The 15122-nt window shown below is 45.8% G+C and overlaps 1 protein-coding gene across 11 annotated transcripts in view; it reads right to left on the bottom strand.

Moving 5' to 3' along the window:
* The window catches only part of TENM2 (teneurin transmembrane protein 2), a 1017264-nt gene that overhangs the window by 220301 nt on the left and 781841 nt on the right, over positions 1–15122 (bottom strand). For all 11 annotated transcript variants that reach the window (XM_007171390.3, XM_007171391.3, XM_057541632.1 and 8 more), the window contains one exon: positions 6445–6567. In XM_007171390.3, coding sequence (XP_007171452.2) covers positions 6445–6567 — 123 coding nt within the window. The remainder of the gene's footprint in view (positions 1–6444; positions 6568–15122) is intronic.

The following is a 15122-nucleotide window of genomic DNA, read 5'->3' as shown; positions in this document are numbered from 1 at the left end:
TGAGATTTCTGGGATTTTAGAGGCAACACTCTAATGATCAATTTCACAGGATAGTCCACGTCTATAACTCCACGGAAGATTACTCATGGAAATGTGAAGCGATTGCCTATATCAGACACATGTACCTAAAATTCCAACCAGTTAAATAAGACTGATGTGGAGCAAAACAACAGCCTTCCATAGCCACATTAGAAGCTAATCATTTCAGAAAATGTTGCCATAATTCATTTATGGAAACAGCAAGACTATTCCCCAAACAAGTGATAAAGGGAATGGACTCACAGTCATAGCAGGGAAATGAAGCCTCATGTTAATACTTCCTAAGCTTAAACTGAACTCTGGAGGCACCCTGGCATAAATCTGCCTTGCAGATTATTCTGCCTCACATATTTTTATCTATTGCAAATAAAGTTGAATTCAGAATATTGCTTCAGTCATTACACCTCGTTTCCATTTGTTTGGGAATCAGGACAACCATCTGTGAATTCTGTTTAACCAAAAGATAGGCGAAAAGATTCTCCTAAGGACATTAGATTCACTAGCTCGTCTGAGTCAGCAGCAGCCCAGGAGCCTTCACCCGGCTGTTGCCTGGCTGTTCTTCAGGAATGGACTTCCATCCTGAGCGTCCGCTGCAGCTGTTACAGTATGCACAACATCACACAGCAATAATGATTTTTATAAAATCCTTTAGCACTCAGAACTACACATGGCCTTTATTCCTTTTGAAACCTCAATTTGTCATCGTAGACAAAAATGGCCAAATCTCTGCCACTCAGGGTGTTAATAGATATTTATACATCTGACTGTTCAGGTGAACATGCTTCTGTATTAATAAGTAGTTCAGTTTATTAGTATTATTTATAGCAGCTAAAAAGTTTATTGAGTGGTTACAACTTGCCATGTAATCTCCTGATTCCTTTATGATTTTTTTCCTGTTTTTCAGACAAGAGGACCACAGGAGTAAAGTGACTCGCTTAGGATCACACAGGTCTTAAGGGGCAGAGCTGGGATCAAAAGCTCTGTCTGACCGTTTCTGAAACCCACATATGTAACCACGAGGCTGACTGCATTTCAGACCCTGGGCTAAGTACAAGAGAGACAAAGAGAGGCGTATCCAAGCAGACAGCAGAGATCAAGCTCTGGGTGTGCAGGTCTCTCTGAAAGAGAAGCATGCCAATGAAAGTAAGGGCAAGTGTGGCAGGAAGGGAAACTGGATCTCATTATTAATACCTATGTCAAGCCACGAGGATGCCATGTACAACAGAAAGTATGCAACTGGGAACGGCTTGTGGGGGGAAACCAGAAGCTGAAATCCACCAATGTGATGCACTAAGTGGTACCCATCTGTAACAACGGTAGAATAGCATGGCCTCCAAAATGAGGGGAGTTGTTGCATTGGTATGTAGGTTGTTGGTGTATCTGCCAGTAGATGTGCAGTATCGCAATGGCTGGCTCGAACATAATGACCCCCTGTCCTTCTGGGAACTTCACCGACTTTGAAAAAGCCCCATGTAGGGAAGTGATCATTTTGGAACCCTGGGCTGTGTTCATTGAGAGGCTGATGAGAGCCAGAGGAAGAATTACCAACCTCCCTGCTAATCTGGCTCCTAGTACCATACATTAAGCCAACTAGTAAAAATCATTATGAAGTTTTTGCTGAAAGGGCAAGTGTAGAAAAACATGTTTCTAAACAGAATAACAGTCTTTGCCATTTTTTTCCAACTTGCATACCATCTGGAAATTCTGATTTTTTTTTTTCAAAGGGTAGGAAAGAAATGTGCTCCAGGCACAAATAAATGTTTACAGCTGAGTTATAAACCGAGAATGGTGGGGCTTAAAACAGACATGCTGGCAGTGATGGAACTCAAGCTGCAATGAGACAAATAATGCTGCAAGGAGCTGGCCAGCTCATTTTTGCACATTGGCCCTTTGGAACGGGAAGTCCTGCTTCCTACTGACCTCATCGAGCACATGGTTGAGAAGAAGTCTTCATCAGGGTTTGCCCCAATTCTTAGAAGGTAAAGGAAAAAGAGGAAGTGGTAGGATTGTCTACCTTCGCATTCCGAAGGCAGCCTTCGCCTTTGGAAAATACAGCGCCTCATAAGAAGTGGCGGCCTGTGGAGGCTTGTTAAATGGACCGACCGAGAGACGTTGTGATGATGTCAGGGAAAACAACAAATATCCATGGATCTCTTATTAAGTATCTGATATCACACACCATATTCTATAAGTGACATCTCATTATGGGGGGCAGCAAGCTTATGAGGGGGTACCATTTTACAGATGATGGCTCAGAGGCCGAGGGAGGGCAAATGACCTGTTTACATCCACACAGCTCCTTAGTGATGGAGCTGGCGTTTGCATCCAGTCAGACCAATCCCAGAGCTCTGTAGTATAGAGCATCTGTCAATGCAAAGTTATCCGAGAATATATTATACCCAACACTATGTCAAGAAGGAAAAACTGATATATTGGAGTTTTGTCTTTCTCCCTAGTCTCCTACAACTTGTAGTTACAGACAAGTCCAGGGAAATTAGAAATGGGTTTGTACATGATCAAGACTAGTCAGCCAACTTTTCCTGTAAAGGGCCAGACAGTAAATATTTCAGGCTTTGGGGGCCATCTAGGCTCAGCTGCACTTACTCAACTCCACTGCCAGAGTGCAGAAGCAGCCAGGGACAATGAATGAACGTGGCCGTGTTCCAATAAATCTTTATTTGCAAAAACAGGTGGCTGGCCAGATTTGGTCCATGAGATGCAGTTTGCTGACCCCAGATATAGAGGACACCTTGAATGTAAAAATGAGTGTAGGTTTTGAGAGTGACCCATGAAATTCGACTTGGGAGTTTATTCTTTCTTAAGATCAGTGCACAAATTGGCTACATATGATGTTCCCTTTAAAAGTTCTTGTATATTTTGCCTCTGGACCTAGCCAATCAAACTGGATCCCCTTATGCTATCTGACCAGGTCAGAACACTGTATTGAATCTTCGTTCTCAAGGCTTATCTAATCCCAGATCTATAGAAAAAGTGTTCCGTGCTCTTGTAATGAAGACGTATGAGTTCGTTCCTTTTAACATAGAAATACACTCGAGATGGTGAGTGATTCTGGCAGTGTGTGGGCTCCCCTTCCTTTGCTGTGAAATCCAACGACCAAATCAACCACGTTAAAGTTTTAATTGAAAGAGAGAATGGAGAAAAAATAAACCACGAACAACGACAAATGGAAAAGGGAAGACAAAGCCCAAAGAACATACATTCTCCCGACCAATTAATCAAGTGCTTTGTTTCTCCTAACGTATCAGAGTGTGTAGGCTGCGCTGTCTATTAGACTCCTTTCCAAATCTGAGCAGTGTAAACACTCCTAAAGACCAGGTAATGAAATCTCTATCGATGTACCATCTTAGATGGGGCTCACATGCCTGTGTTTTGTTTACATTTTAATTTGCTTCTGCTGGATACTTACCTAGTAATTGCTTAATAAGATTAACCTCCCTGGCAATGTGTGGTGTATCTTGATTAAAACATTATCGGAGTGAAGGATTATCGTATAGCACAAAAAAAAAAAAAAATGGAGAGGGTGGTATTTAATTAATTTATTGCCAATATATCTTGATTGTCTCTTTGAAACACTGGAAAAGTAGTCGATTGGAATTGATCCAGGTTATCTAAATGTATAGATTTGGATTGTGCAGAGGAGGTAGGTCACTGGGTAAAGAAATTCAAACGTAGGATCACTGCCTTTAAAAAGAGTTAGGCGGGTATAACACACCATTGTAAAGCAATTATACTCCAATAAAGATGTTAAAAAAAAAAAAAAAAAGAGGCGGGTGTGTGAAAACACCAAGCTTTCTAGTCATTTTTAAAACCAAACTTCACAACAACTTAAGAAGAGATCTGATCTCTTCGGTCACAGGAAGAGTACTGTTTTGGCGTTCAGAAAGAAGATGCTCTGAGTTTTACTTCAACTTTAAGCAATTTCAAATGCTCAGACGTTATCATAAAAGTCCTCTTGACAAAATTCACTGCACAATGACTTGGTAACCTCTTTTCTGGCTCAGAACTCATTTGGAAAATATTCTGCTGTGTGTGATGTTATACAACTCACACAGCATTTTCAAAAGCAGGTGGCCTCTGAGGGGAAAAGTTCTGGCCTTTCCAAAGACACCATGGAAAATGTTTCTTTGTTCATTTACAGACATCATACTCTTAGTTAGGACCTGTTCTTTTCCGGGAATCTTCTGTCCTGCTGGTGTGGGAGGCTCCAGTGGGGTTGGAAATGAAGCTTAGTCACAAATGGGAGGAGAGGCCGACCCTCATTTATAGAAGTTAATGCCTATCAGTGATTCCCTTTTGTGAAGAACGCTATTTAAAAAGTGTTTGTGCGAATTCCCTGGCGGTCCAGTGGTTAGGACTCTGCTCTCTCACTGCCGAGGGTCCGGGTTCAATCCCTGGTCGGGGAGCTAAGATCCCACAAGCTGCGAGGAGGAGTGTCCAAAAAATAAAAATTTTTTTTTTAATTAAAAAAAAAAAGTGTTTGTATATATAATCTCAGTATGTATATGGATATAAAATACATCCCTGTGCAAAAAAAAAAATGCATATTCACATTTCAAATGTGTATTCTGCACTCTTTTCAAAGGATGGAGTGCTGATTTGCAGATTAAAGGACATTTGTGGATCAAACATAACAGGGACCCCCAAAAGCAGTGTTTCTCAAAGAGCAGCACCACGGACCATTTGGATGGGATACTTCCTCATCGTAGGGGGCTCTCCTGTTCATTGTAGACTGTTTAACTGTATCTCAGCTTCTACCTACTAGATGCTGGCTGCACCTCTTCTAAATGTGACAATCAAAAAAGTCTTCAGACCTTGCCAGATGTGCCCCTAGGGGGCAAAAACACCCCAGCTGAGAACCACTGCAGTCAAGGAAACTGGAGTTACATTTACAGGGGGTGTCAAGCCCTGGAGACGAGCAGACTGCGAATCTGAGGCCAAACAAATCTGGCTCCTGGCTTTTGGGTCAGTTAAGGTAAAATATACTTTTCATTTTCAGGTCTAGTTTTAGTCACTTGATAATGGAAAGCATATAATTTCATCCTCAGATAAAACTTTTTCATGCTTACTTAAAGGTAATTTAGTGTTATGATTAGGATAGATGAGGAGAACGACTCTTAAAGCCTCGATCAAAAGACGAAAAAGTCACACGTGAAGCATTAGGACAGCTCCGGAGAGGCTAATTTAAGCAACGTCAGCATCTCAGGGCTGATTAATGTACACCTCTACGGGAAGATGATTCTGGAATATCCTCTGTGGAAAACGCCTGATCTAGGAAAAACCCAACAGCTCCCTTAAAGATGCACACGGCACAGACCTGAGTTCAAATTGGTACCTGCCTACTTGTTGGATTTGGGGTAAATCTCTAAAACATCCTGGGCCCCAGTTTCCCCAAGGTAATTTTTCTCCCTTTAGGGTTATTGAAGTTACACAACGTTAAATCTGGCACACAATAGGTGCCCAATAAATGTTTCCCTTCCCATTGCTGAATATCCCTGTGGGGTATTTTAAGACATGTCGGGTGAACTGCCTAGTGTGCTAAGAGACACAGTGAAAAATTCTGTGTCTGGAGAGCGCTTCTGTGCAATCTCTGCTGTTTGTGATTTCCATCCTGAATCAAGCAAGCGTCCTCCCCTACCCTGCACGCCAGCCTGCCTAATGGTTCCATTGGCTGCCGTTGGTTGTCTCTTAATTGCCCCACGTCCCCACTTCCCCATGGTTCTGTTTTTTTCTCCTCCTTCTTAGCACCTTGTTAGCACCTTTTTTTTTTTTTCCTGCAAAAATACAGTTGCCTGATTGCTTCAGTAAACATTTCTATTGTCCCCTTCACTGTTTTGCCAAGGGAAGCTTTGTTCCCGAGTTGTCAAAACTCCTTTCTCTTCTCCCCCGAAGCGGAACAGCTCCCGGTCGGGTCTTTCTCTTTCATGCCTTGCCAGGTGGTGCTTCCTCCCTGGGGAAGCTGCGTCTCTCCCCTGGGGAGAGGGCTCTAGTCTACTGGCCTGTGCCGCCTGCTGCCTCAGCGTTCCCCATCAGGCAGGACTTTCTCCTGCTGCTCCAGCTGCTGCTGCCCCAGCTGCTGCTGCCCAGGCCTTGAGATGCTTTCAAGTAGCTCCAGACCCTGCCGGTCGCTGCAGACAGCGTAGGGGTGCACATGGCTCTGAGCGGGCACCGCGCCAGCTCCGAGCGGCTCCAGCCAGACACGGCTCACAGACAGGAACAGCACACAGCTCTGAACGGGGGTACCTAGAAAATGCAGGGCTTTTTTCCTCCACCTTTTTCTCCCTTTTGCATACCTTCCAAGATTCGGATTAGAAAACCTGAACCAGGTGGCGGGAGCTCGGAATTTTCCTGTGGCCTCAAGAGGGCGAGCTGCGGCTGTAACCTCACCTTTGCCTCCAGATGGCGCTGTTGTCACATCATCGTTTCCTGGTAAGCCGGTCCTTATCCCATTGTTAAAGGTGTGTCCATCTGCCGGCTGCAGTTGCCAATTGAGTCCGAGCAGATGCATGGCTGCAGGAGAGACAAAGTAATGAAAACATGAATAGAGAATTCAGCAATGCAAATGTCAAGGGGGAGGGCCAGGTGCCTTTTCCAAGCGACTGCCTTTGAAGGAAGCTGCAGTTCAACACTGGCTTGCCCCCGGGCCTCGGGGATTAGCTAAATACAGAAGGCGAGTAGATGTGGGTAGTTGGGTTTCCTCTCCCAGTGGAAAGGAAACAACAGCCTCAGGGGGAGGGCATCCCCGGTGGTGGGCGGAGGAGGGAGGAGAAAACAAAGCCGGGACCTTCCAAATGGCGCCACCATAAAGGGGAAAATGCCCCTCTGGAATCACTGTAAAGGGCACTCTCCATCCCTTCCAGCCTTTCCTGCACCCTGGACAGAGCTGTTTATAGACTGGTGGTCCAGGGGGCATTGAAAAGAATAGTTTCCCCCAAACTGCTCACAATCTAAATCTGTTTCAAATCAAGTCTCCCCCCAGTGGGGCCAGCCTGCTGGTCTGGTTCAGACGAGACTATACCTGTGCTGAAATACCAATGCAGCCTCCAGTATCTGCAGTAGTACCGGCCCACGGTAAAGCCCACCTCCCTGACTGTTTCAAACTTGAAAAAGATTTTTCCGCTCCAGCCCTCTTCCTGACAAGTGAATATCTTTTCAGCCTATGGTGGAAAAAGCTTGGGGGTAGCGGTGGAATGGAGTCCTTTTCTGGAAATAGTACTAGGGCGATTCACTGTCTCTCTCCCTCTCACCTGCCCTACCTCTACCCTTCCCCACAGTCCAAGATGAGACACAGAGTTCCGAAGCACTGCCTCTTCTTTGCTAAGCAAACAAGCACGCCTACAAAACTCTCGCTTTACTCCCATGCAACCTCCAACCTCCAGACACCAAACTTCCTTCTGGTGGTCCTTGTAACTCTGTTGGTGCCAACTCTCCACGTCCCGGTTAGTTGAGCTAAGCCCATATCCCCCTATGTCTGATGGCTCTTGGTGAGTTGTTCTCACTGTGTGGAACGAAAGGCAAGTTCCACACACCTGCATTCTTTCAAAGTCGGTATCTAAGAAACGCTTCCTTTGAGAAAAAATAAGGACTTCCTTCCCCTGCATATTTCTCAGCCAGGCAATAACCACCCCATGTCTGCCTGGCATTTCAACCAGACACAGGTTGATGCCTTTGCTACATTTCCAGCACTGCAGGAGGGAAAGGGCTGTTGACAGGGAAAGGTTCCTAGTATGAGGCGGGGATGGGAGAAACAATTAACCACAGGAAACGCAATTAACAATGCTTAGGAAATTGTTCACACAGCAATTAATTCTGCTTGCTTACCACCACCTAAAGTCAGGCTGCATTCTTTTAAGGTTAAAAACCTATCTTCAAACCTTACAGCTCAGATTGATGGCCATGGATGAAGATGGCAAGGTGTCCCTGTGTGTACATCTGCTTTTTTCTTACACACATCCCCACCTCAGAACCAAGTTTTCTTTCTCTACATTACTCCAAAGTGCAAGCCCCACTATGGCAACTCTTCGAGATGATACATGCTAATAAGAATAAGTGACATTTACTGTACACTTTCTGTCTGGGTAACACCTAATTTTCTCCTGCAGTTTATCTGTTCTATGTAGGTCACTTAGTTGAAGAGGCCAGATTCGATTGCCTCAAATAATGACATATTTTCACTGTACAGAGGTCAGGACATGAGAACTAATCGTGGCAGCTTCAAGATAACGATAGCTTCTGATTTGTAATTACCAGGTGAAGGGCGCCAAGGAATTAGCTATTTTTAAAAGATTTCCAAAAAAACATACTATTGGGTTATCGGCGCTTGCCTCGAGCCAGCTTGCTGCTGCACTGGAGATGCCGTTCTTTCAAAGAGGGTCTCTGTGTTTTAAGAGAGACACAGATAGATACTGCAGACCCAGTTGAGGCCCAGGCCTTACAAAGCTTTGATTTTTCATATCTAGAAAAGGAAGCGATGGGTCCATCAGGCAAAGATGACAACCTCCCCAGTGCCCCATCAGTATGAAAACTCTTGTCAAAACTGCTCCCCTTTCCTGGTACTCAATCTTGTCATTCCAAGGTGCAGAACATACTGCAACCATCAGCTTTGGGAGATCAGAGAGCAAGCAATACCCCAATCTTACTGGATATACCAAGGGCGTCCACTAAACGGTGGTCTCTGTTTGCAAAGACGCCTGCCCCCCCCCTTGCTTTCTATCTTGGGTTCCACAGTATCTATTTAAAAAAAAAAAAAAGTATTCTGAAAACAAGAAGACCACAGATGGGGTGAGAAGGGTTCAGCTCAGAGTATACAAGTAACTTCCCAGACAACTCCCAGAAGTGAAAGAAAAAATAAGAAAGTGAGATGAAGATGGAAAAAGGACAAAAGCCAAATCTGCGGTGCATAAGCTCTGTCCTCCCAGTAGAAGCGATGCAACTCAAGTTGCAAAATGAAACTCAAGTTTGGGCATACTTTCTTTTGTTGAATTGAACGTTAAGTAAATAAGTGAGAACTATATCGGGGTAGAACCACCTCCTCTTGGTGTTTTTTTTTTTTTTTGTAGGCGGGGTGTTGCGCGGAGTCTGAAATAGGCTTTTGTTTGCACTTTTGTTTTTTTCTTGGTCAGCTATTCCCTCTCTCTTACTTGAGTAGGAAAATGAGAATATCTTTCTGGCCTGTGGGGATGGACTAAAGTGTCCTTAGGATAAAGACCCAAGGGAGCTGTGAAGTAAATGAGTTTCCTGACCAGTGAGAATTCTGTTTCTTATTCTGCTACTGATTTGCTTGATGGCGGGGGCTGAGAAATCAGTCAATCTCTCTCTTTACCTTTTGTAAAGGTTTCCCTTTACAGGTAGGATAACGGCTGCTTAGGGCCAGAGGGAGGTTCAGCAACTGCCACCCCCTGAAGATTTATTGATAGCAGAGTATCTTGAACAGAGAAGGTGCTTCATAAGGGTTCATTAGAATCAGTACTGATATATGGGGGCAGATGTGAGGGGCTGGACTGTAGGACATGATACTCTTTATAAATAAAAAACACATAATACAAAGGTGTGAAGGATGGAATGAAACAGTGCTGGCAACTATATGGAGGGGTCTGCAAAGAGAAGCTTTTTGATGATTAGAGTATTAATACCTGCTGCCAGCCCTTGGACCCCTTCTATGGCCAGCACCGTGGTAGACATTCTACAGATATTATCTCAAGACCCGCCGCTTACATTTGAGGTGGGTACCATCATCATGCCCATTTCACAGACGAGGAAGCTGGTGACCGTAAAGTTTCATCACAGGGGGCTTTCGGAATACGAGGAGGATTACAGTGGGAGGCAGTTGGCTGCTTCCTATTTCATAGCGATCTGGTTACAAATTCCGGTTTGCAGTGGAGTCTCGGCAAACCTGGTCTCTTTCTTGCAACGCATGATAATCTCCCTGTGGCTGAGGAATCGCCAATTTTGTAGAGTCAGCACCCCGTTCCTGAGGGGGGAGGTTACATCATAGTTCCTCACCTTGTTAATCTCACCACACAACGCTGCATACCTTTTCCTTCTGCCACATCATCAGCCTGGGTCTGGAGCGAGGACAGCATGGTCCAGAGCCACGGCTGACCGGTGATAGAATACAGAACGATTGGAGAAAGGAACTCTTACCGTTGTAAGCCATGGAGAGTTTGGGATTCTTTGTTACAGCAGCATGCCTGAGCCAATCTTGACTGATACGTTCAAGCATACGGTAAGTGAGAAATTCCACTTTTATGCACTAGGTGTCCGTGCAGTCCTTAAAGTTATTCACTTACCGGGTCAGGATCCTTTCTAAAGCCCAGCCAGGAAGAGTTTGCACATATTTAGGGCCACTACGTTAGCCTCTATGAACAACGACGACAACAAGTAGCTCTTTAAACATTATGTCATAATATCTCCAACTCTGATCCGCTCTCAGAATCAGACTTAGAAAGCTGAGAAGCCTCAGAGTAGCCAGAGCTACTGCTTCTTCACCGCAAGATTTTGGGTGAATACTGGCCTCATAATTTTCTCCAAAAAGACATCTGGATGCAGTGGGGTGGTCCCCTCCCCCAAGCCCCACAGATGCTCCAGCAGCTCATCCCAAAAGGTCCCATTCAGGCCATCTGAGGGTCAGAAGTGAAATGAGTTTGGGAGACCCTCTCCCTAATGTTATTCACCACCCCCCCCCCCCCCCACTGACAGCCTAAATGCACAGTTTATCATGGTTTGACAGGCTCTGCTCCAGAGAGATCCTGGGATGCAACAAGGGGACTCCATGGGTCAGCAGGGACAAAACAGGGAAAGGCTCCAAGGGGAAGATCGTGTAATCCAGGTGGCAGCTGGGACATCAGCCACCAAAAACACAATAGGGCAGCCAAACTCTGAAAGTATCCCTCTGGCTAATTGGAGAAAACTTTCATCAAGTATTGAAAATGAACCAAGACAGGATGGACAGACCCCACACAGATCCCAGATTTCAGCAGGAATAATAAACAGACCTACCTGGAGTTACGGTGCTATTTTCTTACTGAAGTTGCCTGGGTTTGTGCCAGATGGGGTCCGATAGAAATACTCAGGGGGAGCCAAAGCAAAGAGAAGAGAGAGGGGTTGGCTGCAGGTCAAAGAATTCTCTGGCAACCACAAGGAAGGAGACTGTAGGCCTTGAAAAGCGGCAGCTCGGAACGGGGGTGGTCTGAAATAGTAATTAGGGTATGTGCGGGCCCTGCTGGGTGCCACTTAGAACCTTCCATGTTCACTGGCTGGCAGAGGATCAAGTTGACAAGAGAGCCAATCAATATGTCAGCAACGCTTCCCAGAGAGCTGCTCAGCCCTTGCTTGTCAAAGAGGGCAAACGCGGGGGCCACGGGTGTTGTGCGTTTGCCGAGCAGGTCCCCAGGAACCGGGGGTACCTTTAAAGATCAGTCTTGTCAATACATAACTGGAGGAAGAGCTTGGGCTTTCCCTTTGAAAATGGAAGCCTTCAGGCCAAGCAGAGCTTAGGGAGGGGAGGAGGGAGTCAAGCTTGCTGGGTCTTGTGGCTCAGCCTGCGATCAGATATACAAGGGCCTTATTGATGACAGCAAAGCTCCTTCAGAGACCAAGGCAGGATGATGGGAAGGGTCAGGGCTGGGTCTCCCCACCCTGACATCACCTGATTTAGTCAACAATGCCAGGGCTCCCGTGGAAAATGTAGCCTATTCTGAAAGGGCCCCTGCCCAGATGACAGAAAAAAAACCCAGTGGAATACTCCGAGCTCAAATGCACCAATGCTGCCCTCGAACTTGCACAGGCAATCTGTAAAGGCACTTTTGCAAGTAGTAGTGAAAATTAACACATTGCAAAGGAGCCTCCTCGACGATGGTGACAATGAACATTTATTTTGACACTGTGCCAGGTATTGGGCTAATTACATTATTTGCATCATTTATTCATCATTTATCATTCAGCAGATATTTATTGAGCCCTTACAGTGTGTTAGGTGTGTACTCCTAGGCACCAGGAATAAAGCAGTTAATAAGACAAGTTCCTCGCTCTCAGGAGAAAATAGAAACTAAACACAGAAGCGAAAAGTAGAGTATAGGGCTAGGGAATGCCAGGGCATGGGGGATGGGAAATTGAACTTTTTTGGTTTAATTGTAGACCAATTAAAGATGATTGTCTGTGATAGGTAAATCTGAGCCAAGGCTTGAAGGAAGTAAGAAAGCAATTCATGCTGACATCAGGTTTGAGTGAAGTTAGGGGAAAAGGAGAGTGTGGGGTGCTGGGGGGGGGGGTCAGTGGTGGGGAGTGGGTACCCTTGGAAGGGGTCTGCCTTATATTTGGGTGAGATGGGATGACCCTGGAGGATTCTAAAGAGGATGAAAGCTCATTTATTTTCATTCTCACCCCGTGAGGTGGTAACAGAATCTACATTTTCTAGATGAGGAAATTGAGGCTTAGGGAGGTTAAGTGACTTGCCCAAGATCACACAGCCAGGAAGTGGGAAATCTGGGATTCAGACTGAGACACTTGTACCTGCAGAGTCAACCAGCATGCTCTCCTGCTAGTGACTCACTCCCTCTGAGTCCTCACTGGAGGCCATCAGGCCCTTGGAGTTCTTTAAATGAACCACTACTTTGCCAAGACTGAACAAGGCAGGTGGGCTACAGAACCACTTACTAAATACTGTCAAGGCTCACTCGGGAGCAGACACCTCCTTGTGTAAGCAGTCATTAGTCCTCTATAAATATAAAAACCAGTTTGCTATTTAACTTCAAGGAATCGCCGTTGTCAATAGAAAATAAATCTGTTGGACAACTTCAGTTGACCGTCCTGCTGGCTAACAATCAATATGTTTGGTGACTTTTTCCTTGGTGAGTTTGCTTATCATCCTTCAGGGATGCAGTAGAGTACAGTGGGTCTTCCTTAAAGAGGTGGGGGACCACTGCAATGTATTAATGTGTTAATTATCCTCTTTAGGAAGGTTGTCAGTGCCAAAATGCCCTTCTGCCTAAAAGAAGAGATGTAAACAAAACCAGGAGGGATAACATTCTCAGAAATGCCTCAAGTCTTAAAGGAGTTAAAAATTTTTAAATCTTAAAGGAGTTTAAAAAAAAAATCCCTTCCAAACCACCTCGGTGAAGTGATTTCTTTTAGTTTCGCCCCATTGTTTTGCAATACACTGAATGGAATAAATTTTCAAAGCACTGCAGGGAAGTTACGCCCACAAATCCCTTTACTAGTAATGGGATTTGTGCACCTATCTGCCAAGAATGCTCTGAAAACTTACTTGCCTGTGTCCAACTTCCAGTCTGCAGCTTCCAAAATGGTTGCAAAGCTTATGGCCCAGGAATTACACAGATGAGGAAGGATGAGTTGTAGACACGATACCAGAATCCTGGCAGGACCACGGGAAATGAGAGGGGCTTGGGAGAAATGCACCTGCATTTACCCCTCTACCTGCACTCTCTCATCTTCCAGCTATGGTGCTAAAGTGGTCCTCGGCATGAATTCTGTCTGCGCCTTTCTAATTCAGGTCCCTCACAAAAGCAGGGAGACTTTCTGGCCTGCAGGTCTGCCATGAGGACGAGGTGAGAGTTGCATGAGACAGCTCTGGGACCAGAGAGAGGTGTGTTCCCGAGACAAGAAGAATCCACACGGAGGGACCAGTGCATTAATCTATTCCTGTGACAGGCTTGGGATGGTACAGTGAGTGGGAAGTGGAATGAGATTAATCAATTCCCGTGTTTGGAGGAAACAAACGGGGCTCCTTGCCGCTTTAGGGGGCACGGCGCCCCCAAGCCGGTGTCATCCCCACCCCCTTCGTCCCCTTGCACCTGCTGCACTGCAGGTGGCAACTAGTAACAGTGTGGGGATGTGGTGTCTGGTGTGCTCAGGTGACCTCTAACGAGGCCCCCTGGCTCCCAGCATCACCGGGAAGATCGATACGCAAGACAGACCCATGAGCTGACATCCACTTTCTGTTTCTGGTGTGGGGTCCCCAGGAGTGTACCCTGGAGGACAGATGATGCTGGCCAGGCGTCCCATTGTCCACCCAGCCAGCTCATCCCTGGGCTGATAAATACACACCTGGAGCCATTCAATGTACAGAACATCATTTCCCACCCCAGACTACTCCGTTCCTGCTGCTATTTTTCCCTGGAAAGGACTAAAATAAAAGCCTTTCTTTCTCCAAGAAAGGACCCACGTGATCAAAATACCTTTAGAGAATGATAACATCGGTAGGTTTTATTCTGCAAATAAATCATGGTCTCCGATTTTAAGAGCTTTTGTGATAGCAAAACACATCCCCACAACCCATACACATACACCTCAATGCATCTTTCTTCCGCCCTACCCCGAAGCTTGTCATTCAGTGTCAACAATCCAAACATCATTCGTCTTTCTTTAAAGAACAGCAACCAGCAGTCCTGTTCAAGAGGGGGCCGGTCCACAAGACCACCAACTACAAAGGAAGGCGACGTGGGCTGCACGCGGCATGCGGCCACCGGAATCCTAGGAAGCAGACATCATGAATGTTTTAGAGGATGAGATGTCATATCGATCAGGAGATGTGCTGTGCGTGCTGGAACAAAGAGGGGGAACTCTCTCGTGAAAAACAACCTTCTGCGAGAGGGAGTGGGGAGGGGGGTCTGGGAGGTGGCCATTAGGGCCCTGGCCCTACTCTGTTCCCTCAGCTGCAGCAAACGAGGGAAGGAGAGTCTGGACTCACTTCCCTTCCTGAGTCCCGGGCAGCCCCCAGCAAACCACTCCCAGGGAGCCTTCTGATTGAACTCAGAGCCCACAGCCAGGCAGCCTGAGATTGGCAGCCAAGCCAGGGGGCCTTAGGAACAGGATAAAGGAAGAGCTATCTCCCTATCTTGGGTCCCTGAGAGATTCAGTCCCATCAGGGTTCAAATCCCCGCACTACTACTCATAAGCAGATGAACTTGTACCAATGAATTCACCTCTCTGAGCTTTGCTTTCCTTAGTTAGAATAAGAGCTAACATTTTTATAAAGTACTGACTCAGGGGCCAACATTCTGCTGAGCACTTGGTATACATTACTTTATTTACCCCTTACAATAAAC

The sequence above is a fragment of the Balaenoptera acutorostrata genome, chromosome 2, assembly GCF_949987535.1.
Source record: "Balaenoptera acutorostrata chromosome 2, mBalAcu1.1, whole genome shotgun sequence".
Lineage (NCBI taxonomy): Eukaryota > Metazoa > Chordata > Mammalia > Artiodactyla > Balaenopteridae > Balaenoptera > Balaenoptera acutorostrata.
The sequence above is the reverse complement of the archived record's forward strand: the minus strand, read 5'-3'. Positions and strand labels throughout refer to the sequence as shown.